General features: G+C 43.4%; 2 protein-coding genes and 1 non-coding gene across 3 annotated transcripts in view; 1 reads left to right on the plus strand and 2 right to left on the minus strand.

Annotated features, from left to right (window-relative positions):
• Positions 1-184: 184 nt before the first annotated feature.
• Positions 185-25,138, minus strand: part of PPP1R8 (protein phosphatase 1 regulatory subunit 8) — a 373,418-nt gene continuing 348,464 nt past the window's right edge. The window contains exons 2-8 of the mRNA XM_069079524.1: positions 18,360-18,437; positions 16,406-16,466; positions 9,112-9,265; positions 6,489-6,709; positions 3,317-3,461; positions 2,208-2,272; positions 185-1,694 (exon numbers count right to left, since the gene is read on the minus strand). Of these exons, the coding sequence (XP_068935625.1) occupies positions 1,341-1,694; positions 2,208-2,272; positions 3,317-3,461; positions 6,489-6,709; positions 9,112-9,265; positions 16,406-16,466; positions 18,360-18,415 (1,056 nt within the window). The 5' untranslated portion in view covers positions 18,416-18,437 and the 3' untranslated portion in view covers positions 185-1,340. The remainder of the gene's footprint in view (positions 1,695-2,207; positions 2,273-3,316; positions 3,462-6,488; positions 6,710-9,111; positions 9,266-16,405; positions 16,467-18,359; positions 18,438-25,138) is intronic.
• LOC138154642 (small Cajal body-specific RNA 1) lies at positions 13,343-13,509 on the minus strand. The gene has a single exon (XR_011166650.1). It is a non-coding gene; the product is annotated as a small Cajal body-specific RNA 1 (non-coding RNA).
• Positions 14,424-25,138, plus strand: part of WASF2 (WASP family member 2) — a 343,739-nt gene continuing 333,024 nt past the window's right edge. The window contains exon 1 of the mRNA XM_069079521.1: positions 14,424-14,444. The gene's annotated coding sequence lies outside the window, so the exon portion shown is untranslated. The remainder of the gene's footprint in view (positions 14,445-25,138) is intronic.

Below are 25,138 nucleotides of genomic sequence, written 5' to 3' on the forward strand. Positions count from 1 at the left end.
TTAACCTATTTTACATCCTTCAGCTCCAGCTGGGGGACCTACATAGCTAATTAGAATTTCCACCTTCATCAGGAATCTTCATTTGCAGCACCAAAATGGGAACAGATCAGTGCATCCTGGGATGAAGAACACTTCCTAACCATGGGGGAGTAGGTGATGGGGACTGAAACATTAACCCAGCCCAAATGGCAAAAAGTCGCATTTAATTTACAATGTAATCAAGGTTACAGGTAAAAAGCTACACAGAAAGTGTGGGGAAAAAAAGTCTATTTCACAAATGTACAAACCTTTGTCCAAAGCTCACGTCGATGTTCCTACCTTTGCCTCCGTGTGTGTAGGTCAAGACTAGCCTTAGAGCTCTGAGCTAACAAGGACTGGGAGGGGAAAAGCTGCTTAATATAGCCACAAAGTCATCCTCCTCAAGAGATGGTCAGCCACTTGCCAAATAAAATCATTTAATGTTCAATTTAAACTACTCTCAAATAGTCATAGCCTTTAAAAAAAATCTTCATAACACATTTTTTGGAGAATAAAGCCTTGAGAAAATAGTACCGTAGAATCAAATGAGAAACATTTGCAAATGGAGTGCTGATGTTTTATAAGAAAGCACAGGTAAAATTAAAACCACGCTGTAACCCCAAACTACAGACCTGTATCTAACCATTCTCATTCCAACAGCAAGGACAGAAGGGAAAAGGCCTAACTATAGGACCTTAATTTGTTGACTTGGGGAAAAGCTTTAAGTTTACATCTATATAAGGTTCCCACGAAGAACTCTAGAGCCCTCTTCTGACCAGTCTATAATCCATGAGACCCCTACTGTCACAGGGAAAATTCATTAAAATCAAAACTATCTGGGAATTTCAAGTGCAGCAAATATAAATCAGGTCACATGACCTACATCATCAGTAACACTCGCAGCTTTCCTGCTATACGGCCATCTAACTCATCTTGAATTTTTGGAGATGAGGGCCTGGTTGTTCATTACAAATGAGATATATATATATATACACATATATATATCTATATCTATAAAACTTCAAATAAAAAAATGATCCTAAAAGGGAGGTCGAAGGGCCTGGAGAAAAAGGTGGCTGGGCAGTTTAGCTCAAAGGATGCATGAAATAAATTTCTATACATAGAAAGCGTTCTGAAAACAGATCTTTAACGGGATATTTCAACCCCAGCCCCAGCCCCAGTCTTAAAATTACATGGTTAGGACACCAAGAGACATTCTGAAAGACGATACTGCACACATGTAAAGTTTTTTTCCCCTCAGTTCATTAGCCTCCCAAACCACCCTTCCACCCAATTCCCACCCCGCCCCAGGACCAAAAATATCAAATCAATAAGGAGGGTGTGGGCTTCTTGCCAGGCCAAGCCTCCTTGGCATATTTCTTCTTCTTGGGCTCGTTTACAGCCTCAGGATTGTAGACCGCAGGGTTTGGTGCAGGGTTCATATTCACGGCTGATGGCACAACAGGGGTCAAGTCTACCTCAGGAGCGAGGTTTGGGTAGGGCATGGGCAGGCCTCCAATGAGCGCAGTCCCATGGATGCCATGTGACTGAGAGCCTGCCTCACTGTGGGTAGGGGGTAGACCCCCATACAATCCTCCGCTGAATGGAAAGTTCTGCATGCGCCTGCTCACTGACTCCTCCAAACTGAGCGAGCCAGGGCCCTCGACACGTTTCTTCTGGGATTTGCAAAGAAAGAAAGAAAGGAGAAAAGTGAAGCAAAATAATGGACAAACACCTTTGCTTAAATCAAATTCTATGATAACCCTGAAGGTAAAGGCACAGAACAATTTCCCAGCTTTTTTCTTCTGCCTGAATTGTTGTGTTAGACTCACAGACTCAGAAGGGCCTTAAAGGGCAATCAGTCTAATCACCCAAATAATAAAGAGGGAAGAGGCCAAAAAATAAAAAGCAACCTTGAACCATCCTGGAAAGAAAATGTAAAAGAGGCCCATCATTGAAATGCCTTTTTTGTACCCACATCCACAATGGACAAAACACCAAGCTGGCTGCTTAGATGATGCCTTACAAGCATCATGTAGCCCAGCCAGATATAAACCAAGGAATTCCTAGGAGACTGACACAAAGAAGCCCAAGAACCCAAAGTAGTAATTAACTATGCATTCAAACCCCACTCACAGGAGGAAAGGGCATTTACAAACAAGACTACAGCCACAGTTGATAGCACACACCTTAACTGGGACCACTGCAGTCTGTACCATGTTTCTGAATCTGCCAACAGAAGGATCCACATCCTCTGCAAAGGGAAATGAGAACAAGGTGAGTCTGATGCTTAAGTGGGAAGAATGCAGATAAACCTTCTGTAAAAGCTCTTCCTGTGGCACCAACCGTTTTTCTTAACATGTTTTTGTACAACTAATCTGTGATACTGGAGGTATATGTCCACAAGAACAAGCCTACTCGAAGCCTACCCACCGTCAATGTAAAGACTGGAGAGCTGCTTAACTAAGAACCCAGAAGCCACACTTTGCCAAGAGACCTGAAATCTCTAAGGGCTCAATTAACTATGTTGTGCAGCAGATAGGGATAATTAGCTCCAGCTCCATAGCCTGAGAGCACATTTTACTAAGTCGCAATCCTGCTCCTGGCCTCTCTCATACTCGGCAGGGGACAGATCGGCTAAAATGACTAGGAATACCAACAGTGCGAAGAAGGGCAGCACAAGCAATGCTTTGCCTATACAAACAGATGCATCCTGGAAAAAAATGGTCCATAAAATGAATTTCTAAAACCAAAATCCTATTTCAAAACAACCCGGCATGGAACCCTTTTGTGATACAAAGAATCCTTCTGTTACGTAAATAGAGTGCTAGACTTGGAATCAGGGGCAGCTAGGTGGCTCAGTGAATAGAGCACTGGCCTTGGAGTCAGGAGGACCTGAGTTCAAATTTGGCCTCAGACAGACACTTAACACAAAGACTAGGCCGTGTGACCTTGGGCTTAACTTAACTTAACCCCAACTGCCCTCTAAAAAGCAAAAAAAAATAGATTTGGAATCAAGAGATCTGAGTTGAGATCCCAGTTATGTTACTTGTTAGCTACCAACTTACAAGTTCTTTATATACACTCTATCTCATCTGACCCTCTCAAAAAAGCACTCTGCTATCATTCCCACTTTACAGATAAGGAACCTGAAGTTCAGAGATGAAAATCCTAAGGTTAACAAGGAGCAGAGCCAGGATTTGAACCCAGGTCTCTAACTCCAATCCCAGACAACTTCTGTTTGGTTCTCTGAAAGGACAAGCTTCTCCTCAGGGAACCAGCAAAAACACACGCTCACCTGGATTGATGATCTCATCATCTTCACTGAATGTTACCCTAGAGTTCTTCCGTTTCCGCTTTGGTCTCTGGATGTCCAAATTCCCTTCCTCAATGGTGAGAGTGGAAATCCGTTTGTTATGGGCTGTGTTGAACTCTGTCAAGTTCTAAGGATGGGTTCACAGAGGAGACAGGGAGTCAGTGCACCTACAGATAAAGGTTTCAGGGCAGGGCAACAAGATAAGAGTATCAGGACTAGAAGAGCCTTTGAAAATTCATCTTGTCCTTTCTAGATAGATGAGGATCTATGTTGTTGTTAAAAGTCAATTTCCTTTGATCATATTTCACATACCTAATGATCCTTATTTATCAGGATTTCAGAATTCCTCTGTGACTCGTAGAACAGAGAGCAAAAAAATGAAGTGAGAAAGCAGGGGCAAATATTACTTGGGCTGAAGAATTATTTGCCTGAAGAAAGGTGATTAAGTTTAGTCTTTTATGTGTATCATGATGATAGGCAAAGGGAGCAGTGAGACTGGAGGAGCCCCAAAGAACTTGGTTTTAAGCAAAAAGGAAAAACTGCAAAGAATGAGACCTTTCCCCTGTGACCACTTAACTTTTGGCATTAAGATTTTGCTCTCCTTGTCTGTTCCCCATTCTGCTCATACTTATGGATCCATCTATCTCAATAACTGACTTTGTCTTCTACTTGCTTTATCTTCTTCTGGACTTACTCCAATCTGCAATGCAGCCCTGGATGCTCCAATTTCTGGAGCCCCATCCTTGGAGGCTGCTTGGTGGCACAGTGTTTCCCTAGCATTTCACTAAGAGTTGGAGAGGAGGATGGTATTCCTGGAGAAAAGGCAGGAGGGCAAACAGGAGACAGTAACAGCCAAAGAAATGCCAGGCTGCAGAAGTAGCAAGCCCAAGCCCCTTGTTCTACAGAGGAGAAAACAGGCTCAGAGTGCCAAAGGGACTTATCCAAAGTCACAGTGCCAAAGCTGGACTAATAATCCATGTTTCCTGGCTCTAGGGTTCTTTCCACCACACCAATTTCTCATTCTGGCAACACTAAAATTATTTATTTTCTCTCATTTGCCATATCCACAACATACATGTATAAGTATACAGGTATCTAAAACAATATACATACATACACCCATGGCACACAGACACTGTTTAAAATCACACGCACATATGCATATAGCCACCATATCCTACAAAGCTAATGAGAGGAAAGAGTTTAATTTTAATCTTGTGAGTCTGTGCCAGGGAAATAAAAAACTGGTGGTATGAAAAGAACTCTGGGAGTCAGGAGACCTGGATTAAGTTTTATAGATCTATGCAGTTATGGCTCTGGGCAATTATCTCTGTCTGTAAATGTGTACAAATATGTGTACCCATACACACATATGACTCTACCTGCACTATCAGCCCTTGTATAGACTCAGAGCTTTAAAAACAACAAACTTTATAGTAGAAAAAGAAAAAAAGGGATGGCCAGGTAGCACAGCGAGTAAGAGCACTGGCCCTAGAGTCGGTAAGACCTGGGATCGAATCTAGGCTCAGACACTTAGCACCACACCCAGAAACACCTGGCCGTGTAACCTTGAGCCAGTTACTTAACCCCAATCGCTTAGGGGCGGTCAGGTGGCTCAGTGAGTAAGAGCACCAGCCCCAGTGTCAGGATGACCTGGGATCGAATCTGGGCTCAGACACTTAGCACCACACCCAGAAATAACTGGCCGTGTAACCTTGAGCAAGTTACTTAACCCCAATTGCTTTAAAAAAAAAATCTTTTGAGTTCAAAAACACATAAATAGGTTTTAAAAAGCTATCCTACCAATTCATTTCAGGGGTCACTGTGGGCTGACCCAGCTGTTTAAAAAAAATCAAGGTATGGAGGACATGGACAGCTGGAAAAGCAGCAGGTCAGTCACAGACTGAAAATGAAGCCTAAACGAAGGGAGAGTCCAGAGTGCTACATTGGTGCTCATGTGAGGAAGGACTCCGGTGTTGGGGCGGATTCTCCCCAGGGATTCCTGGAGCAATACAATCTCAAAACACATAAGACGGGAAGTCCTACAGGGGACTGCAGTTACTGCAGCATGATGAGCATACACACAAGTAAGATCACAGATCCAGCCAAGTATCAGAGGAATACAAAAGTTATATTAAAAATGTAAAACTTGGACTGAATTACAAGTTTTATGAACAAGATGACTTTTCATTTGTTAGCTCTAATCATATCAATCCTGAAAATGAGAAATTATAAGTCTGGGTTTTAAAAAGCAAAGGATCAAACACATATATCAGGGTGACAATCATGTGACTGTCTAAAGCAGAAAGTTGACCTCCTTCCATTTAAAAAAGGTAGCCCAAGGTGGCGAGCGATACAGTGCCATAGCATAGAGTGCTGAACTTGAACTCAGGAAAACCTAGGTTCCATTCTCTCCTTGGATACTCAGAAGCTCTATGACCACAGGCAAATCACTGAACCACTTGTAGCCTTCGGTTTCCCCAACTGTAAAATGTGAAGAATAATACCTACAGTACCTACCTCACAGGGTTGCTGTGAGGTCCATACAAAAAAAGCATGTAAACGTTCTTTGCAAACTTTAAAGTGTTCTATAAAATGTCAGTTCATATTAAGGTGCATCAGCAGCAGACCCACGGGAAGCAGCTTCCAGGAAAGGCAGACTGTACCGCTCTAGAAATGGCTTCCTCCTGTGGGCAGCAAGGCCCAGAAAACCAGAGTAAGTCCTGGGTTAACATCCTGAGTTCCTAAACTTTGTGATCTACACAAAGGAACAGCTTAATAAATAGGCTAAAGCTTCTATTCTTTAAGCAGTCAGCTAAAGGACAGGGATGAACACCTGTAACTCACAGCCTTCAATGTGGTCTATGAGCCCATGAAGGTGACAAAGCAAGGGAGATGAGATGTCATGAGACAGATGAGGTTGGCCCCCCCTCACCAAATAATCTCCCCATTTCTGGGTGTGAAGTAAGTCTGCATCACAATGCCCACCCAGCAACAATGCTGATGTACATCATGGGACTCTGAGGCTCTGTTTGCCGCTGATTCTTTTGTTCTCTCAAGTGGAGAACTACAAATTACAAGAATGGAGGATGTCTCTGCATCGTTTACATTCCACACACTAGTCCAAAATATCAAAACAATACCACGAAATTACATCAAGCTCAGTCTCCTCTTCTGGGAGGCCCAGCAGGCCCTTGAGTTCATCATCCTCTCCGCCCATTTTCTCATCTCCTTTCACCGCTGATGGCAATGTCTGAGGCTTCTCACGGAGAGTGTATGCCCGGGTAGATGCACCAAATGAGACTGTGGAGTCGATGGGGATCTGCTGTGGCTTGTGAGGCTCCAATCGAATGTGACCCAAGAATGTGCCGTGTGCTGGGAAAGATCAGAAAGGTAGGAGTGAGAAATGAGATGCTCTATGGCTTCCTTGAGTTTGGAGAGGGAAAAGATTCTCCATAACTTTCCAATACCCAATCTCAGTGACCTCCCAGTTACTAACACCCTGCAGTTTATCCAAATGTAGTTTGACAGTCACAGAATACCTTCACATACATTCTCTCATTTGAGCCTCACAACAGGTTATGAGGTAAGCAATATAAGTATTCTTATTCTCACATTACAGATAACTAAACTGAGGTTGGAGAGACTAAGTAACTAACTAGGCCAAGGTCACAACTATCAGAGCTGGGATTTCAAGATCCTAGGTCTCCTGTCCCCTACTCATCACATCAAGCAAACACCTTGAGAGGCAATGTGCTGTAAGCAATGACTATATATGTATTATTTCTTGTAATGCAAGGGTTGCAATCAGATTTCTCTGGCCAGAAAATTCATGCTTCTCTAGGCTGAGACTCATACAATCCCCAGCCCAGACATCCCCTTCTTTGACCTTTTAAAACCCCAGTTTCCTTTCTTGATCTTTGAACGTTTCCAGCTCATTCCCTACAAAGATTCAAATTGAACTGCCTCAACATTCTGAATGCTAGTCTTTTGCCAGGCTTTCCTGTCCAGTCTAAGGTGAAGCAGAAATGTCTTAGCTCTTATCAACTACCACAATGTGTACCAATGCAATGGTTACAAAGTGGCCAGCCAAGGCCTGTAAATTGAGTTTCCCTAAAACAGAATAAGACCTGGCTAAAAGAACGAGTGTTCCAGGACCACCCTGATTCCCTCCCAAGATTTTTCCACTTGGGCTCCACCAAAATGAGGATCAGAGACTGACATACATATGAGTGAACAGAGGATGTGGGAGATCAGGCTCTCCTCAGGCAATGCCAGTGCCATCATGTGTCTCTCACAGTGAACATGAAACAATACCTCATGCATGGACACACATGTGAAAAATGAACAAGCTGAAACTTCAGATTCATTGAAATGACTCTCAAGTTGTTTATTTGTGGTCAAGTTTTTAACCCAACTTTGGTTCCTAACAGTCACGCAGCATATGTTAAGACTGCCTTTTTTGCTATTAGTTGTCATGTGCTCTGGGTACAAATGAAAATTGTCGGCTATTCACTGAGGCAGCTAGATGGCTGAATGGATAGAATGCCAGGTATGGAGTCAAGAAGACTTGAGTTCAAACCTGGCCTCAGGCACATATACAGCTGTGTGACCCTGGGCAAGTCACTTAACCTCTGTTTGCCTCAGTCTCTTCAACTGTAAAATAGAGATTATATTAGTATTTACTACCCCACCCCCAAAAAGGTTGTGGTGAAGATAAGATGAAATAACAACTGCAAGGCGCTTAGCACAGTACTCAGCACACAGGTCCTATATTAATGTCAGCTATTATTGGTACAAGAAGGCCAACATTCCTAAAATGAGATCTCTTCAAAAGGATAGTATGAAGGGGGAGAAATGTGTGCATACACAGTATGCAAATACACATGAAGGTGGGGAGGGGGGGGTGATATTGAAAACTATCACCACAATTGATTATATTCAAGTTTTACACAAGCCAGATTCTGGGATAAAAGTGTAGTGCTTATTCAGATTAGTCACAAAGCAATTTTAATATCAGCCAATACAAAACAATCAGAAAGATGAATTTTCTGCAATAAAAAAATTTGAGTTACTTTCCAAAGTCAAACAATCCTACATTACCCTCCAAAACTGTTCCCTCTCTCCACCAGTAGTCAATACTGGCATTCTCTGCCTAATACTGTGACTTATCCACTGTTATTTTACAATAATAGTATTACTATGCTACAACCAGATCCTACTGCTTTGTCTTTTGGCTGATCACCTCAAGAGAGCAGTGACAAAATGAGTTAGAGCCCAAGCCCCCCCTGGCATTAAATCCTCTGGATTTTAGGCCCATTTTGGAGCACTACTTTCACAGAACTAACTGCTCTCCATTGTACTGGTTTGTATAACGCTGGATTTTCGCAGGAGTAGTCACTGACATTGGGTAGGATGGGCCTATGACTAAAGACTTTGTCTAAGTGAGGATCTATAATGTACTAGTTTCTCTACAAATTCTTAGGTTCAGAAGGCAGTCTCTCCCCAACCCTCCCAACCCCTGGTCTTGGGGAAGCTGCCTCTCCCTCGGGAAGCCTTTCCCATATGCCTTCTCCCCATCTATCATTCAGTCTTCATCATCAATTATTTCAGGGGAAGAGGATGGTTATAATGGCTGGAGGGAAAAGAGCAGGCAAGAGTTATGTTAAATTCTCAAAACTGAATGAAAACTCCTAATTTCTCATTTAATCAACAGCGAAGCATTATTTTAAAACAGATTAGTCCAAAGTAGTTTTACATGAAGCAAAGTTACTTACTACTGTTGAGATCTATTAGGAAAACTCTCTTCAGATGCTTGTGGTAGACCAAGGCAGCATGGACTCGAGAGCAAGATTGGTGATCAATGGTAAAATCACATAGATCAGGGTTTCTCCCAAACAGGTAATACTTCTTTTCATCAATGATCAGTTTCTAAGGTTGAGTACCAAATAAACAATATTACTTAATCTTACATTGACAGCTTTCCACCAAAGCTTTCCAATCAATTAAAGATATTTAATTAAACAGTCTTTTGCAGACTGACAGTTCTTCACCAGAGACAAAATTATTTTTTTGAGAGTATGAGGGATGAAGATTTCAGAAACTTTTGATAACATGAATTCATTACATTTCATAACACTTCTCCTAAATAGAGATCACATGTCAAATTCAGGAATAAAGTCTAATTTTTTTCCCCCACTCACAGAATCTCACATTTGGAAGGGACTCCAGAGGACAGCTAATCCAACCCGCCATGTGCCGGGAATCTTGTCTATAACAATATCCCAGATAAATAGTAGTCCAGCTTTTGTGTAAAGACTTCCAGCAACTAGAAATTAATTTGTTTCCACTGCCCATTCCATTTTTGAGCAGTTAATTACTACAAAATTTTCCCCTATACTAAATGGAAACTTTGCATCTCTAGAACTTCTAAACTCACTGGGCCTACTTCTATATTTTGGAGTCAAGCAAAAAAAGTCATCCCTCTTCTACATGATGGCCCTTCAAATGTCTTAAAAGAGGAATCATGGCTTTCCTATGTAGGTCTCCTATTTTCCACAGCTTTTTCAATCAATCCTGCAATAATGCCACCATCTCCAAGGCTTCTCCCACTCTGGTGGTCTCTTTCTGGAGACATGCAATTTGTATCATGTATCCTCCCAAGCAGCTAATGCTTTCCCTTTCCAAATCCATCTTTATTTTGTATACACTGATCTAAATACATGTTATCTCATCCTTAAGCCTGAGAACAACTTAGTTTTGTCTTTGTATCAGCAGGCCCCAGATGCACAGCAGCTGCTCTTTTAATAAATGCTCACTGCTGAATTGTGACTCTGTGATGAGGGCAGGGGACAAGACCCTCAGCTCTCTCATTCTCTTTTTAAGTTAATTCCTCTTCTACCCTCTCTCACTGCAACCACCATAAAACAATGCTATCAAAAAATTAAATTTTTCATATTGCCTAATTTCAAGCTGAAACTGAAAAGGAAAAGTAGAAGGCATGACTAAAGCAATGAGACTGACCTGAACACATCTATTTCTGATTTGCCTATCCAAACCAGTGCTATTCATCACAACAGCCACCCTGGGGAGCCACATGCTTCTTCCACACCAGGCCACTTTCTCAGAGCATTCAGGGAACAAATCCTACTTAGGAATGCTGGCACAGGCTCAGTCCTTCAGGCTCACGGCTTTGACTTTGACCAAAACCACTAGCCTCCAACATGACTGCACATCTTATTCACTGGATAAAGCTCTGTATGACTTTTGACAATATTCATCTTCAAAGGACAAATATTTGCCAACCCTGAGGACGCACAAAAGAACACATCACAGGTTCTGAAGACAGCTGCCAAAAGTAAAGGCAACTCCACAGAAAAGGAAAGGTGTCTCCCAAGGGACTCTGAAGGACAAGCCTCACACCTGCTGGACAGGGCTGGGTTTCTTTTTCAAACCAAGTTCCTTATAAACCTGACTTCATTTTTTAAAAAATAAATTCTTTCCCAAATAACGTCAAGTAATGAGGAAGGACAGCCCAGGGAATGGCAAAATCGGGCATCAGGAAATTCTCAGTTACTGGATCCACAGAAGGCTACTGCTTCCCTGACTGCCTCAGTTTTTCTATTACAAAGGAGAGATAAATGACATTGAAGACACAATCAACCACACTGAGACCATAACATTTTCATTAATGTATTTACATCAAAATAGAGGTGTTTCCAATAAGCTGTATCAATAGCAGACACCAGGCTTAGTGCCAGCAAACTCAAAAAGAAACAGGGCTGCTAAAATGTCAAAGGCGATCCCTGCAGCAGCACAGTGACTTAGAAAATCACTCACTAACATTATCTATGCTTTACTATATTTTATTTCATTAAATGTTTCCCAAGTACATTTGAATTTGTTCCTGCATGTCTGATATCTGTCACAGGCCATGGTATTTTTATTATTCAAACTTATTGACCATAACCTAATTTACTTTGGGCTCGGCTTAAATTAGCTCACATTAACCTGGATATGTGGCTCTACTCTTAGCAAATACAATGTTCAGCAGTCATTGCTCATGGGCTGGCTTCCAGTCCAAGCCTGTCGCCTGTAGGCCTAGCAGAGTCTGAGTCACTCAGTCACTGAGCTCTCTGTAGCACGTGCCCTCCCTTCCTGATACCTCTTCTCCTCTCCTGGCTTATGTATTGTACATCTAAAACTGTCATGCTCTCATTTTACAGTTGAGAAAACGGAGTCTCAGAGGGCTGCAATGACTTGCCCAAGGTCACACAGATCATAAAGTAACCAAGCAAGGATGTGAACCCGAGACCTCTGGCTCCAAACCCAGCTTGCCCTGTAAGGCTGCCACCCCTCACTTCTGCTCTTTGCTTCTCTTCTCCTTGGTGACTTTATCTACTCCCTATGGCTTCAATTATCAGCACTATGCAAATGCCTCCCAAATTCCTATCTTCCATCTCACCCTTTCCCTAGGGCTCTTGGGCTGGAGTTCCAACTCCTGGCTGGATCCTGTCATCTGGATCTACCAATGAAACCTTAAATTCAAACATGTCTAGGAAGGAACTCATTCTCCCTTTAGCCTGCCTTTCTCCCTTACCTTCTCCATCCTGGTTAACAGTACCACTACTCTCCCAGTATCCCAATGAGGTGAATTTTAACTTTTCTTTCTCCCTTACCCCACACATCCTACCAGCTGCCAAGCACTTGTACCTTTAAGACAGAGTCTAAACAAAGTAAATGAACATGGCATTTATTAAATGCCTACTATGTGCCATGCACTGGCAAAGCACTCAGTGCTTCACAAATCTTATCTCATTTAATTCTCACAACAACTTGGAGGTAGATGCTGTTATTCTCCTCATTTTACAGATGAGGAAACTGAGGCAGAGAGGTTTTGGGACTTGCCCAGGACCACACATCTAATATGAGTCTGAGATGAGATTTGAACTCTGGTCTTCCTGACTCCAGGCCCAGTGTTCTACCCACAATGCCACTTAACTGCCCTCAGTTTGATTCTGAACCCTTTTTCCTAGTCCCACCATCCCTAGAAATACCTGAGTTCCATTCTTATTCTCTTTTTATGCAGGCTATAACAATCTTTTAACTACCCATCCTACCTTCATCCTATCCCTTCTCCAAACCAATCTTCACACTGCTTCCCAAGAAATCTTCCCAAGTATTGTTATGCTCAAGTCACTCCTCACTCAAGAACCTTCAGGAATGCCCTAGGCACTACCACAGAAAATATAAACTCCAGATGCTGGCACTCAAGGTCCCTTACATTCTGATTCCAACCTACCTTTCTGGCCTCATCTCATTCTAGTCTTCTTCACATATTCTCAATGCAGTCAGACTAGTCTCTGTCTGTCTTCCACTCTCTCCTGCACGGTCTCTGTGCTCCGTGCCTAACATAGCTTCTCTTTCCATGGCTGTTCCGATCCCACCCAATGTCCAGCGTGAAGTTCTTCCCAGAGCCCTCTAGTCCTAATGCCTCAGGTGAAAGTGCTTTTCCTTCTCAAAATGCTCACAGCACTTTGTCTGAACCTCTTCCTTGAATTTATCTCCCTCTGCCTTGTATCAGAATTATCGGTATCCATGTGTCCCATCATCTCATCTATCCTCACCAACCTGGACAAAGTAAAGTGCTTTCATAGACATCTGTTCTTTTGAGTTTGTTGAAATTCTGATAGGTCACAAATTGTTAAAAATATAATAAATAACAGCTATCCAGGCCAAATTTCTCATAGCACTCTCTACTCATGTTTTATAAATATAGATTGTGATTTATGATGGCAAATGGATTCTTTACAGGTCCTGAGAATAGCATCAAATAAGGTGAGGCTTATAATAAGTCTAACAGGAACTACTCCACTGCTCTCAACGTTACAACTTCACAATGTTACAACCACTTCTCAGACTATGGGACTATCTCAATCTGAATTAATTCCAAGCAGGCTGGTCTTCTGCTTTTCACTCCAGCCATTATTCCAATCTGGATATCATCGGGACTGTACCTTTGAGTTATAACCCAGAGTGCTCACCTCAACATGCTGGGCTTAAAAGACTCATGGTTTACTTTAATATTGCACTTATAAAACCCAGCTATCACAAAACACATCCCAACCTTCTGGAGCAGCTCAGGATACAGATAGCTTGGTTAGTATCAAGTGCTTGATAATTCCATAGAGATAAGAGACCTGTCCTAGAATGCTGCTAATAAAAATGACAAAAAGACACTCTTATGATCGTGACTTGCTAGATATGTTTCACCCAGTCATCTAAGAGAGCATTTAAAGAGGAGAGATTTCATTCTAGGAACCAATAGCCAATCTTACAAATTATGCTTAATTTATCTTCTTCCCCTCTATATTGATAATAGAGATGTTGGCTGAATTCTAGTCAAGTCAAGAATTTATTAAAAGTCTATTATGTGCCAGGCACTGTGCTAAGAGATTTTTTTAAAAAGGACAAAATCCTGTTCCTGCCTAATGGGAAAAACAAAATGCAAACAAATATGTACAACAAGACGTAAACAGGATATACTGGAAGTAGTCTCAGAACAGGGCACCAAGATGACTGAAGCCTGGAAAAGGCTTCTCACAGATGGTGGGACTTTAGCTGAGACTTGCAGGTGGCCAGAGAAGTAAGAGGTGGAGATGAGGAGGGAGAGTTACAGGCATGGGGGACAGCCAGTGAAAACACTTGAAGTCAGGAGACAGAGTGTAGTTTGTGAGGCACATTCATTGAATAGACATTTATTAAGCTCCTACTATGTGCTAGGCAGTGTGCTAAGCATTAGAGATAGAAAAAGACAGTTCCGGCCCTCAAGGAGCTTACAGTCTAATGGGGAAGACAACATGCAAACAACTATGTACAAACAAGCTACAGACAGGATCAACTGGAGATAATCTCAGAGGGAAGGCACAATACTTAAGAGGAGTTGGGAAAGGGTTCCTGGAGAAGGTAGGATTTTAGCTGGGACTAGAAGCCAGGGAAGCCAGGAAGGAGAAGAGAAGAGTCCAGGCACTGGGGACAACCAGGAGTGCATTACTTGAGGAAAAGTTAAGGAAGCCAGGGTCATGGAATTGCAGAGTACATGGGGGTGCATGTGTGCATGGGTGTGGTGGTAGTGGGGGAGCTGCAGCTTATGAAGGGCTCTGAACACCAGACACAGGATGTTCTATTTAATCCAAAGGTGTGGGGGTCAATGGAGATCATTAACTAAGGGGTGACATGGTTCGACCTGGGTTTTAGGAAAATATACTGGATAGCTGAGGGGAAAATGGATTAGAGCTGTGAGAGCCTTGAGGCAAGGAGATCAACCAGAAGGCCATTGTAAGAGTAACCAAATTTCTTCCCTAAGGATCCTTTAGCAAAGACTACTAGGGATTTCTGGAATGGTTTATTATAAAGTGCTTCATATATATTTCAACCCAGAATTCCAGGTTAATCTTCCACTAAACTTCCCAGGTGTCATTTATCATGTCTCAGAGGTGCCCTGGGCTCTTGGAAGGCCATGCCACTGAAATGCAAGGTCTGGCAAATTATGCCAAGTCTGAAAACCTTTGGGCATAGAACTGTGAGGGATTCATCTCTCTGTCACTAGAGCCCAGCCTCGCTAAGTCTGGAAAGTTCAGCAAGAGGAGGTTGACTCCCAGGTGATGATTTTGGGGGCTTCTGGACACAATGCTTTATGAATGGGTTGTCTACTCAAGTGTGGAAGGGCCATGATCTGTACTAGTGTGCTGTTGAAACCAAAGATTCACAGATCTTCTGAAGTACATCTTGTAATCATCTCAACAGGGAGTCTTAACAGTTCTACTTTCAAAAGCAGAACTTAAAACAACTAGACGTGACTGGCCGGAGATACTGAATGTGTGTGCAGAACAGAGCCAGCTCCTCATTTCAACTCACACTCTAATACAAAGTATTACAACAGTGACCAATAACAACAAACTCTGTCGGGAGGATCCTTCCTACAAGGAGCTGATAGCAGGCTACTTGTCAAGCAGACAGTAGGAAAGCACAATGAATAACGTGCAATAAAGAGAAATCATAATTCAACAATATTGCTTGGGGGACGGCCAGGTAGCACAGCGAGTAAGAGCACCGGCTCCAGTGTTGAGAAGACCTGGAGATCGAATCCCGGGCTCAGACACTTAGCACCCACCCAGAAACACCTGGCCGTGTAACCTTAAGCAAGTTACTTAACTCCAATTGCTTAGGGGCGGCCAGGTGGCTCAGCGAGTAAGAGCACCGGCTCCAGTGTCGGGATGACCTGGATCAAGTCCAGCCTCAGATACTCAGCACCACACCCAGAAATAACTGGCCGTGTAACCTTGAGCAAGTTACTTAACCCCGATTGCTTTAAAAAAAAACAAAAACAATATTGCTTGGACTAAAGATATTAAGTGCTGAAACTGATCTAAGTCACAGAAGTTCTTTGGTTCATCTTCTTACACTACTTTAGCCACTCTAATTCTGTCACTTGGTGACAAATACGTTGCAACCTAGGAACAATTCTAACCCCTGAAAGCTCTTTTTAAATGTTCCATCTGGACTCTGATTAGGGATCCTCAGCCTCCAATTATGGGCTCCTTCAGAAAAAGTCATTACCCCCATTCCTTTTTTAAAAACATGGTTCCTTATTAACTCTGTCCAATCCTCTGAGCAAAACTCAGGGGCAATCCTTACAGATGCCTCTTTCTCATGCTCTGTAATCGATGTGATTTATTCAGCTAATTAATTCCCAGTACATTCCACACACTCCATGCTGCTTCTCAGAAAGAGAGAAACTTCTTATAGGTCCTTTGCCTATATCTTTTCCATAAGAGTTCAAAGATCCATGACCTATTAAAAACTCCTCACTGGGAAGCTGGAGGACCTAACATACAACTCAGTGTCTGCAAGAGATACATATGGTTCAATGTGTTATATCATTAAGTGCTTTTAATGGAAAAAATTGGGAATTGAAAACAGCATTACTGGAAAACAAAGCACAGGAGTGGGGGTGGGAAATGACTCATGTTTTCCCATGTTGGAAAAAACGCATGATATGTATTTTCATACCTCAATTAACTTGTCTCCTTTGACTACATCCAAATGTAAACCAGGTGGGGGTTTACCTGCCCTAGAAAATAAAGAGAAAAACACCTTCAGGATGAGTACAATGAATGCTATTTACAGTTTCTGTTCCCATTGAGTGTCGTAGCTCTCCAAACCAGCCTATAATTAGTTCACGTTCAAGTAGAAATGCCATCTCCTTTGCTGTTATTACAGCTCCTTTCCACTTTCGATGCTGTACTTCTCCAATGATTCAACTGCTCCAAAACAGACTTCAGTTAAGCAATATTTAGAACAGCAGAGAAGAAACCTATATTTTAAAACCATATGTCTACCTTGCAGGGCAGGCCTATAAAGATAGAATGCTTCTGGCATGGTATTCAGGGAATCTGGGCTTGATTCTAAGGTCTGCCAATTATATTCTGAAAAGGCAGAATAAGCTAAGAGGTATCTGGGACTGAAGGTATAAAATAACATGTCAGGAAAGCCCAAAGTTGGTCATAGCACAGGACATCTAGAGACCAGTGACTGGGACCTTGAGTTCTCAGATGAAAACAAATGCTATCCAGTTTGGAGTCATTGGTGACCTTGGCATAGGAACCCCCTACTTCCTGTCTTGACATTCTCTAAGGACAAATACATAAAAGTACTGGAAGCATCTGCTGGTTGCTCGTCAGGTAGTGCTTTCTCTATATCCACAATAGCTATGATGGTCAGCTCAGTCCCAAATTTGCTGCCCAGGGATGAATTTAAGAATAAGAATCAGAGAAGGGATATCACACAGCACCCAAACCCTTCTACTTTTTATTTCATTTCCTATGAAGGCCTGGGGTCAATAACACCCTGCCCCTAGGCATTGGGGCTAGACTTCAGTGCAAAAATACAACCTTCTTAATGTTTATCTAACCCATGGTCTCACAAAGTGGAGTAACAATAAGGTCATCTAGTGGCCTGGACCACATCCTCCTTAGTACACAATGAAAGAAGAGGCATCCATGTCCAGAAGACAGAATGGATGGATAAATATATGCTAAAGGAATTCAACCCATTTTGTGCCACAACCTTAAGACTGAATTAATGGAGGTGCCAACAGCCCCTGCTCTCCTCTAGAGGAATCCCTGGATTTGGGGTCTGTGGATTCTGGATCCCGATCTCAATTTAGCGACTTCAAACTGTGCAGCCTCAGGAAAATGGTTCTGGATCTCCGGGTTTCCATTTTTTTCACTCGTTAAAGGCAGGGGCTGGACTCAAAGCTTGATCTCTAAAGTTTCACCAAATTCTACAGTTCTGACATTTCGTGGTCACTGGGAGTCAAAGGGCTTGCTTCTTTCCCCCTCTGTCATGAGAAGGAGCAAAGGGGCCATCTCTAAGGGGCCGGCGGGGCACCAGGCTTGACTGCCAAGGGAAGCTTTGGGGGCCCAGCTTTGGGGGGGAGGGGCAGACTGAAAAGGGAGAGGGGATAATGAAAGACTCAGACCCAGGGGCCCCTTGGAGACGGGAGGAGGCCAGACCCATTTCCAGGGTTCCCGTCCACCCGGGCAACAGCCCTCGGGCAGGAAAGGGGAGGATGCCTGCGGTTTTTCTCTCCCCCCAATCCATCCGTCCTTCCGTCCGTCTGTCTGCCTCTCTCTAGATCCAGGGCTGTTCCTTCTCTGCCTGTCTCCCGCGTCTTGGTCCCCAGGGACCAAAGTGAGGAGGCCAAGGGGGGGAAGGAAGGGAGCCCCTCCCCCTCTTGCGTCCCTTCTCCCTTCCCCCAGAGGCCTCAAGCCCGACCCCCGGGGGGCCCCGGGCCGGCCCGGTGAGGGGAGAGGAGGCGAGACGGAAGCAAGGATGGAGGATGGAGGCCGCCTCCTCTCCCCTCCCTCACCCGCCCGCCCGCTCCCGGCCCTGAGGCCTGACCGCCGAGTCCCAGAGACACTCCCGTCCCCCGGCCCGGCCCGCCTCAGACCCCGGCGCTCACCAAGTCGGGCAGTCGAACAGCGGGAGACTAGAGCCTGAGTTCGCGGCTGCCGCCATCTTGCGTCTCCCCCTCCCATTTGGAGAGCCCAAAGCATGCCGGGAAGTGGGAGGACTCAACTGGGGAGGGGAGGTGAGGAGAGAGATCCCAGCAGTCCATGCGCGCCCCTCCACCCGCTCTGTCCGAAACAGACCCCCTCCCATCTCGAAGCGAGGTCTTCGAGAGCGCATGCGCCATTCTGCCCCGCGCAGCGCATCTGCCTGTGGTCTTGTAGGATTGAGCCTTGGTCCTGACATTTGGGCAGGTATAGAACTTCCGTTTTTAGAGCCTAGATTTCTAGTTAAGACTAACTAGATGGTCTTTGATATCCTGTATTTTTTTTTTTTTAAAAGCAATTTAAGTAACTTGCTCAAGGTTACACGGCCAGTTATTTCTGGGTGTGGTGCTGAGTGTCTGAGCCCGGGATTCGATCTCCAGGTCTTCTCAACACTGGAGCCGGTGCTCTTACTTGCTGTGCTACTTGGCCGCCCCAATATCCTGTATTCTTCAGGCCCCTCCCAGCTCTGACATGCTGGGTTCTAAGCGTCCTCCCAGCCTGGCCATCCTGGGTTCTAAGCGCCCTCCCAGCTCTGACATGCTGGGTTCTAAGCGTTCTCCCAACCCGGCCGTCCTGGATTCTAAGCGCTCTCCCAGCTCTAACGTGCTGGGTTCTAAGTACCTTCCTAGCTCGGACATGCTGGGTTCTGAGGGCCGTCCTAGCTCTGTGTTCTAAGGCACCTCCCTGCCTTGATCTTTTACTATTCCAAGGGCCCTACCAGCTCGGACATTCCCAGTTCCAAGGACTTTCTCAGCTCTGACATCTTCATGTTCTAAGACCCTTCCTAGCTCTGATAGTCTCTGTTCCATGAGTCCTCCCAACTTGTGTTATAATGTCCCTACCAACTCTGACTTTGTGTTCCAAGGCCCTTCCTAGTCCTGACATTCCATGTTCTTCGGTCCCTCCAACTTTTGATGCCATTTAGGTGTTCTAGGACCCCCAAAATGCAAGGGTACAGGGGCTCTGCCTCCAAAGAATTTGACCACTCAAGCCTTTCAGTCAGAGTAGTGAGGTTTTATTATAACCAGCTGGGCAGGTGAGATTCTAAGAATCTGAACAATTTATATAGGTGTAAGATTGGTACTTTTATACAGAAAAAGACAGAAAATCTGGATGGAATCAAGGAGTGGCAAGTAAACTGATCAAGTAATCAAGGTGGGCAGGGGTGGGCCAGATGCCTCTCTGCAAACACCAGTGACTGGGTTTCTGAGATTTGTGGGAAAGGGGCTTTTCCTTTTAAGGGTCCATATTCCATCCCTCCATCATTTTGACATTCTGCTGTGGATAGAGTACTGGGTCTGGAGTCAGGAAGACCTGAATTCAAATTTGACCTCAGACACTTAGAAACTGTGCAACCCTGGGTAAGTCACTTAAGTTCAGTCTGCCTCAGTTGCCTTACTGTAAAATGAGTATAATAACAGCACCCACCTTGTAGGTGCTTGTGACTATCAAGTGAGATAATATTTATAAGGCATATATCACAGTGCCAGGTGCACATTGTAGATCCTTAATAAATACTTTTTTCCCTCCTTCCTTCTAGTTCTGATATTCTGTGTTCTAAAGCTCTTCACAGCATTTTCACTTCATGCTCTACAGCTGCTCCCAGATGACATTGTATTGTAAGGTTCCTTCTAAGTCTGACATTCTGTGTTCTATGGCTCTTTTCAATGTTCACATTTTATGTTCTAAGGTACCTTCCAGTTCTGACATTCTAAAGCCCCTTCCAGCTCTGAGGCCCTATTAAAATCTAACATTCTGTGTGTGTCGTCCTACACACAATTTCTGTATTCTAGCATTCTGTTATTAAGGCTGCTTCCAGCTTTGCCATTTTCTATTTTAAGGCCCCTTCTAGCTTTGATATTAGGGCAGCAAAGTGGTGCAGTGCATAGAGTACTGGGCATGAAGTCAAGATCGGAGTTCAAATTTGGGCTCAGATACTTCCTAGTTGTGTGACCCTAGACAAGTCACTTAACTCTGCTTCAGTTTCCTCATCTGTAAAATGAGCTGGAGAATGAAATGGCCAACCGCTCTAGAGTGGATGTGACTGAACAACGACAAAGCTTTGATAGTGTACCTCCCAGCTCTAACATTATATTCCGTGTTCTAGCGTTCTGTGGATTAAGATTCTTTCCCAGTCTGGCATTCCATCTTCTATGGTCTAACTTGATTGTTGACATTCTGTATTTCACAGTTGCTCCCTACTCTGACATTCTGTGTTCTAAATTCCCATCTACCTCTGACATTCTGTATTCTAAGGGTCTTCCCAGAAGTGATATTTTGTGATTTAAGATTCAAAGGGATTGTGATGTCCCAGTGTTCTCCTCTTGCTCTAGAACCTATGATTCATATACTCACCCATGTTCATTCAGTGCCTTTCCCCAAGCTCAGAACAGGGAATCCTGCTCTGTAACTGAAAAACACATAGGATAGTCCCAATGACTGATTTCTACCTCACCCCATTCCCTTAGCTTTGTTTCTTTTGTGATAAAAATGACTGGAAATTTCTCTCTTCACCCAGGGCTCACAGAACCTTCACTTAAGAGACCTCAGCTCCCACTGATACTTCTGCAATGAACTTCAATAGTATTGTACTATTTTGTAGTTTAAATCAGCTGAAGAAAAGGACTTGGTAGAGGTTGGTTTAAGGGGGTTGTAGCATATTATCAGCCATGATCTGTGAAGAATGGTTATATCAAGGCCATAGATTATCCAGGAAAAGAGGTAGACTGATCACATAAAAAAACAAGTGATGACAAATTTTAGATCAATGTCCACAAACTATTTAAAAGGTCTAGAGAAAGGCTTCCAGTACTTCAGCTAAATAGGAGTTATGGAATGACACAGATAAGATGTATATAGGATAAGAAAGCAAGGATTCCTAGGATGTGTCTTCTCTGATGAGTTCACATGTCAGTGAGATCCCAGAACCACTGAAGCATCAATTGTATGCCTGAAATGGAAAACAGAAAAAAAGCCTTTCCTGGGGCAGAACAATGGAGGGATGGAGGAAAGGAGGCTGGAAGTCTATTCTTTTTTCCAATACTGATGATTCAGGGGCACACGCTCTGTCTGTCCTACTTTCCTAAAGCTATGCCATGCTAGAAGGTGCTGGATTTCCTGATCAGTTCTGGAGAAAGGCAGCAGCTACCCACAGAGAGAGATGAGGAACTAAGGAACAGCCTTACACAGACAACTAAAACGGAAATCCAGGGCTTCCTAATCAGTAAATGTTATTTGTGAGAACCTGATACACTTACACAGCAGCTTAGAACACAAAGCTGAAATTGGTAGCAAAAGAGGTGGACCTTTCTCCCTAGTTTGACCATTGGTTGAAGTATCTTTACTCTTATGGTATGTCCAGCCCTTCCTTTTTTTTTTTTATTGGATGGGAAGTGAAATCTCCCAAGTCTTTTCCCCAAAGAAAACAAATTCTTGGATCCAGAAAGAGGGAAGGAAATAAATATTTATTAAGTGCCTACTACTATGTGCCAAGCAGTGTTAAGCAATTCACAGATTTCCTCTCATTTGATTCCCACGATAACTTTGGGACATAGGTACTATTATTCTCATCGTCCCCATTGTACAGTTGAAGAAACTGAGATAGAGGTTAAGGTACTTGCCAAGTTCACACATACTAAGTGTCTGAGGCCAGAATTTGAACTGAGGTCTTCCTGATTCCAAGCCCAGACCTCTACAGAGCCACTTAGCTTCCCCTAGGCAAAGCTTAAATGACCTTGGCAAAAGAACACACTCCAATACAAATCAAGGTAATTGATCATCTTCACAAGATGCATACCTACCATAAGATGCGTGCCTATAAATCACAGAGAAGGAAGGAACCTCAGAGGTCTGTAAGTTCAAATTTTATATCCCAATGATCCCCCTCTACAGCAGCATCCTTGTACAAGTAGCCATTCAGCTGACACATGAAGACTCAAGAGTAATGGGAACCACTGCCTCCCCAAACCAGTCCATTCAATTTTTGGACGGTTCACATTCTTCTGGGTAGATCTTATATTCTACCAGAAATACCTCAACCAGCCCACACTTAGATCTCAGCAAAGAGCTGGTCCCCTTTGTGTATTTCAGTGAGATCTGACATCTCAAACCAGCTGAGCCAAACACCTGGTGAGGCTTATGGTATAACATAAGAAATTTGGTTTGAATTTAAGAAATTCTGGACTTTGGGGGAACAGGTTAGCTTAAGGGTATTTGTAGGGTCACCTCTTCCTAGGCATATTTCCTATCCAGAAACAGAACATGTTTTTGGCTAGCTCAAAAGGCATCATGCTGTGGAGACAGGCATGGGCTCAACCTTGTGAAAGTCTATAAAATAAGTTTGAGACTAGAATGCTGAATCCCACCCTCAGTTCTTTCTCTCCAGTCAGTTATGTGACTCATGACTTCAGGAAGATGGGAATAATTTATATACTTTATTTTTACAGTGATCTCTGAGAAATAATTATGTCTTTAAAATGCTTTAAGCAACAAAGGAGACCAAGGCTCACTCACTAATTTCAAGGGGGACCTTGACCTTTAAAGCTTTGTCTTTTCAATTCCCACTTTGGTGGTAACTTTTGGTCAACAGTAGGTGGCATAGTGGAAAGAGCTCTGCATTTAGGTGGAGAGAACCTGGGCTGAAAACCCAATTCTGTTCCTTACTCCCTGAATGACCATGAGCAAATGAAGCAATCTTTCTGGGCTTCAGTTTCCTTATCTATAAAAACAAAGGGTTAAACAAGATGGCCTCTAAGCTCTGTTGGCCACTCTTAATCATTACCCAAGATGAAGCCTCTTTGGCCTTTCCATTTCTTAGCACTATATATACTCAGGTGTACTTTCCCCCCAAATCTGGTAGTACCTATAGTCCAAGGAGTCTCAAATGCTGTTCTTACCCCTATAATCCATTCTGTTCTAGCCATGTTCCCTGTTTCCAGCACAGTGAATGTGAATGCAACCCTTTTGGTACAGGGGGGCAGCTTGCACTACCTAGCCCTCTTATAATGCAAAAAAACCCCTCTTTGTTTGAGTACTCACATCATCGATGATGTCAGGACAGGCTTACAGCCTGGGATGCAGGCATCTAAGTCCTCAACATTGAAATCTGTAGAGCCTGGGGAGTTGCTTTTGCATTCTGATGTATCCACAATGGGACAGGTAGAAAAGAACTGATCTAAAACTTGAAAATGAATTCCTGGATGAGAAATTAGAAGATACTGGAGGCACATTTGGAATCTTTAAACTTGCTTGGATTATCTGACACCAAATGGATTATAGTAGTTAAAGGCAATATGGGAATACAGGAGCCAGGGACCTGCATTCAGACCCTATCTTTACTCACATTTGCCAGTATCATGGTAAGGCCCTTCACTTTTCTAAGCCTCCATTGCTTAATCTATGAAATGGAGATGAAAGAACTAAATCACTTTGTAGAGCTTAAGGTTCCACATAAAAGTGTTATTTCTAGTCAAATTTCACTTTGGGGAAAAAGTATAAGAATTTTTCCTCCCACCAAACAAATTGTTCAAGTTATCTGAAGCTTGTTCAAGCGAAGCCCAGATTAGGATTTAAAGCCCACCTAAGAAGGAATCTCTCATTCAATATCTTTCTAGTGAGGTATCATGGCAGAATGGATAAAGCCTTGGACTCACAATCAGGCTGGGTTCCAGCCCTGCCTCAGATACTTATTAACCATAAGACCCTGGGCAAATCCCTTCATCTCTCTAAGGTTGTTTCATTATTAAAATGTTTACTTTATGGGTGTAAATTGCTTTACAAACCTTGAAGTGCCATATGTGAGAGCTATCGTTCCTTAGCTTGTATATATGGCTGTGGAGATTTCAAAGGTGCCATGCTTTGTTAAGTCGGAGAGGTTGAACAGAAAAGTATTTATTGGAACCTTGAGGCGCACAGACTATCTTCTATTCCAAAGGCCTCAGGGGGAAGGTACATTCTGTAGGAGCTGGGACTGAATCACATTGCGGCCAATGCCCCTTCCATCTTGAGGAAGGAACCGTGAAGATCCTAAGTACAAATACTGTCCTCAACAGCCTCTGAGAAGCTGAAACAATCATGAAAGGAGGAGGAAAGGGAGAGGCAGTTCTTTGTGCTATAATCCATTTTGTGAGACAGTCATTTCAGAATGTTTGCTTCAGAGCCAAGGATACCAGTGGGCCATGAAATACTCCTCTCTCTACCCTTTCTCCCATGCTTAACCTGAGATCATTTTAGGACCTAGCAGAATCCTATTTTTAATATCCTCCCAATGGGCAGGTAGGTTCTAACTTCATTCCACCATACAATTCTGATTTGCCTGAGAAGAGGGGTTCCTGGTTTTGTTCAAACTCTTCAGGGGTCTCACATCTTCAGAAGAGATGCAGGCAGATACTGATAAAGAACAGGCTCACGAGGCGTCCATCTGGCATTCCTCTGGGTAGACACCCCACATCCCCTAGAACGTCAGGACAGACAGAGAAGCCTAGGCTTCTGCAGAGACCTCTTCTAGAATCACCCTCCAACGGCATGCTGAGGCACGGCAGTGATCTCAAAGGCAGTCTTGGTGGATCACAAACTGTGGCAGGTCCTCCAAAGCTGGAAAGGCTCCAAGTTCAGACATGGCAACAGACTGACCTAATGTGAATACTGTCTGGGGATCAGTGTAGCTGAGCTCAGAGAGGCTCATTAC

This window comes from Petaurus breviceps, unplaced genomic scaffold (assembly GCF_028583685.1).
Source record: "Petaurus breviceps papuanus isolate PSGF00001 unplaced genomic scaffold, PetGlider_PUasm1.0 91041, whole genome shotgun sequence".
Lineage (NCBI taxonomy): Eukaryota > Metazoa > Chordata > Mammalia > Diprotodontia > Petauridae > Petaurus > Petaurus breviceps.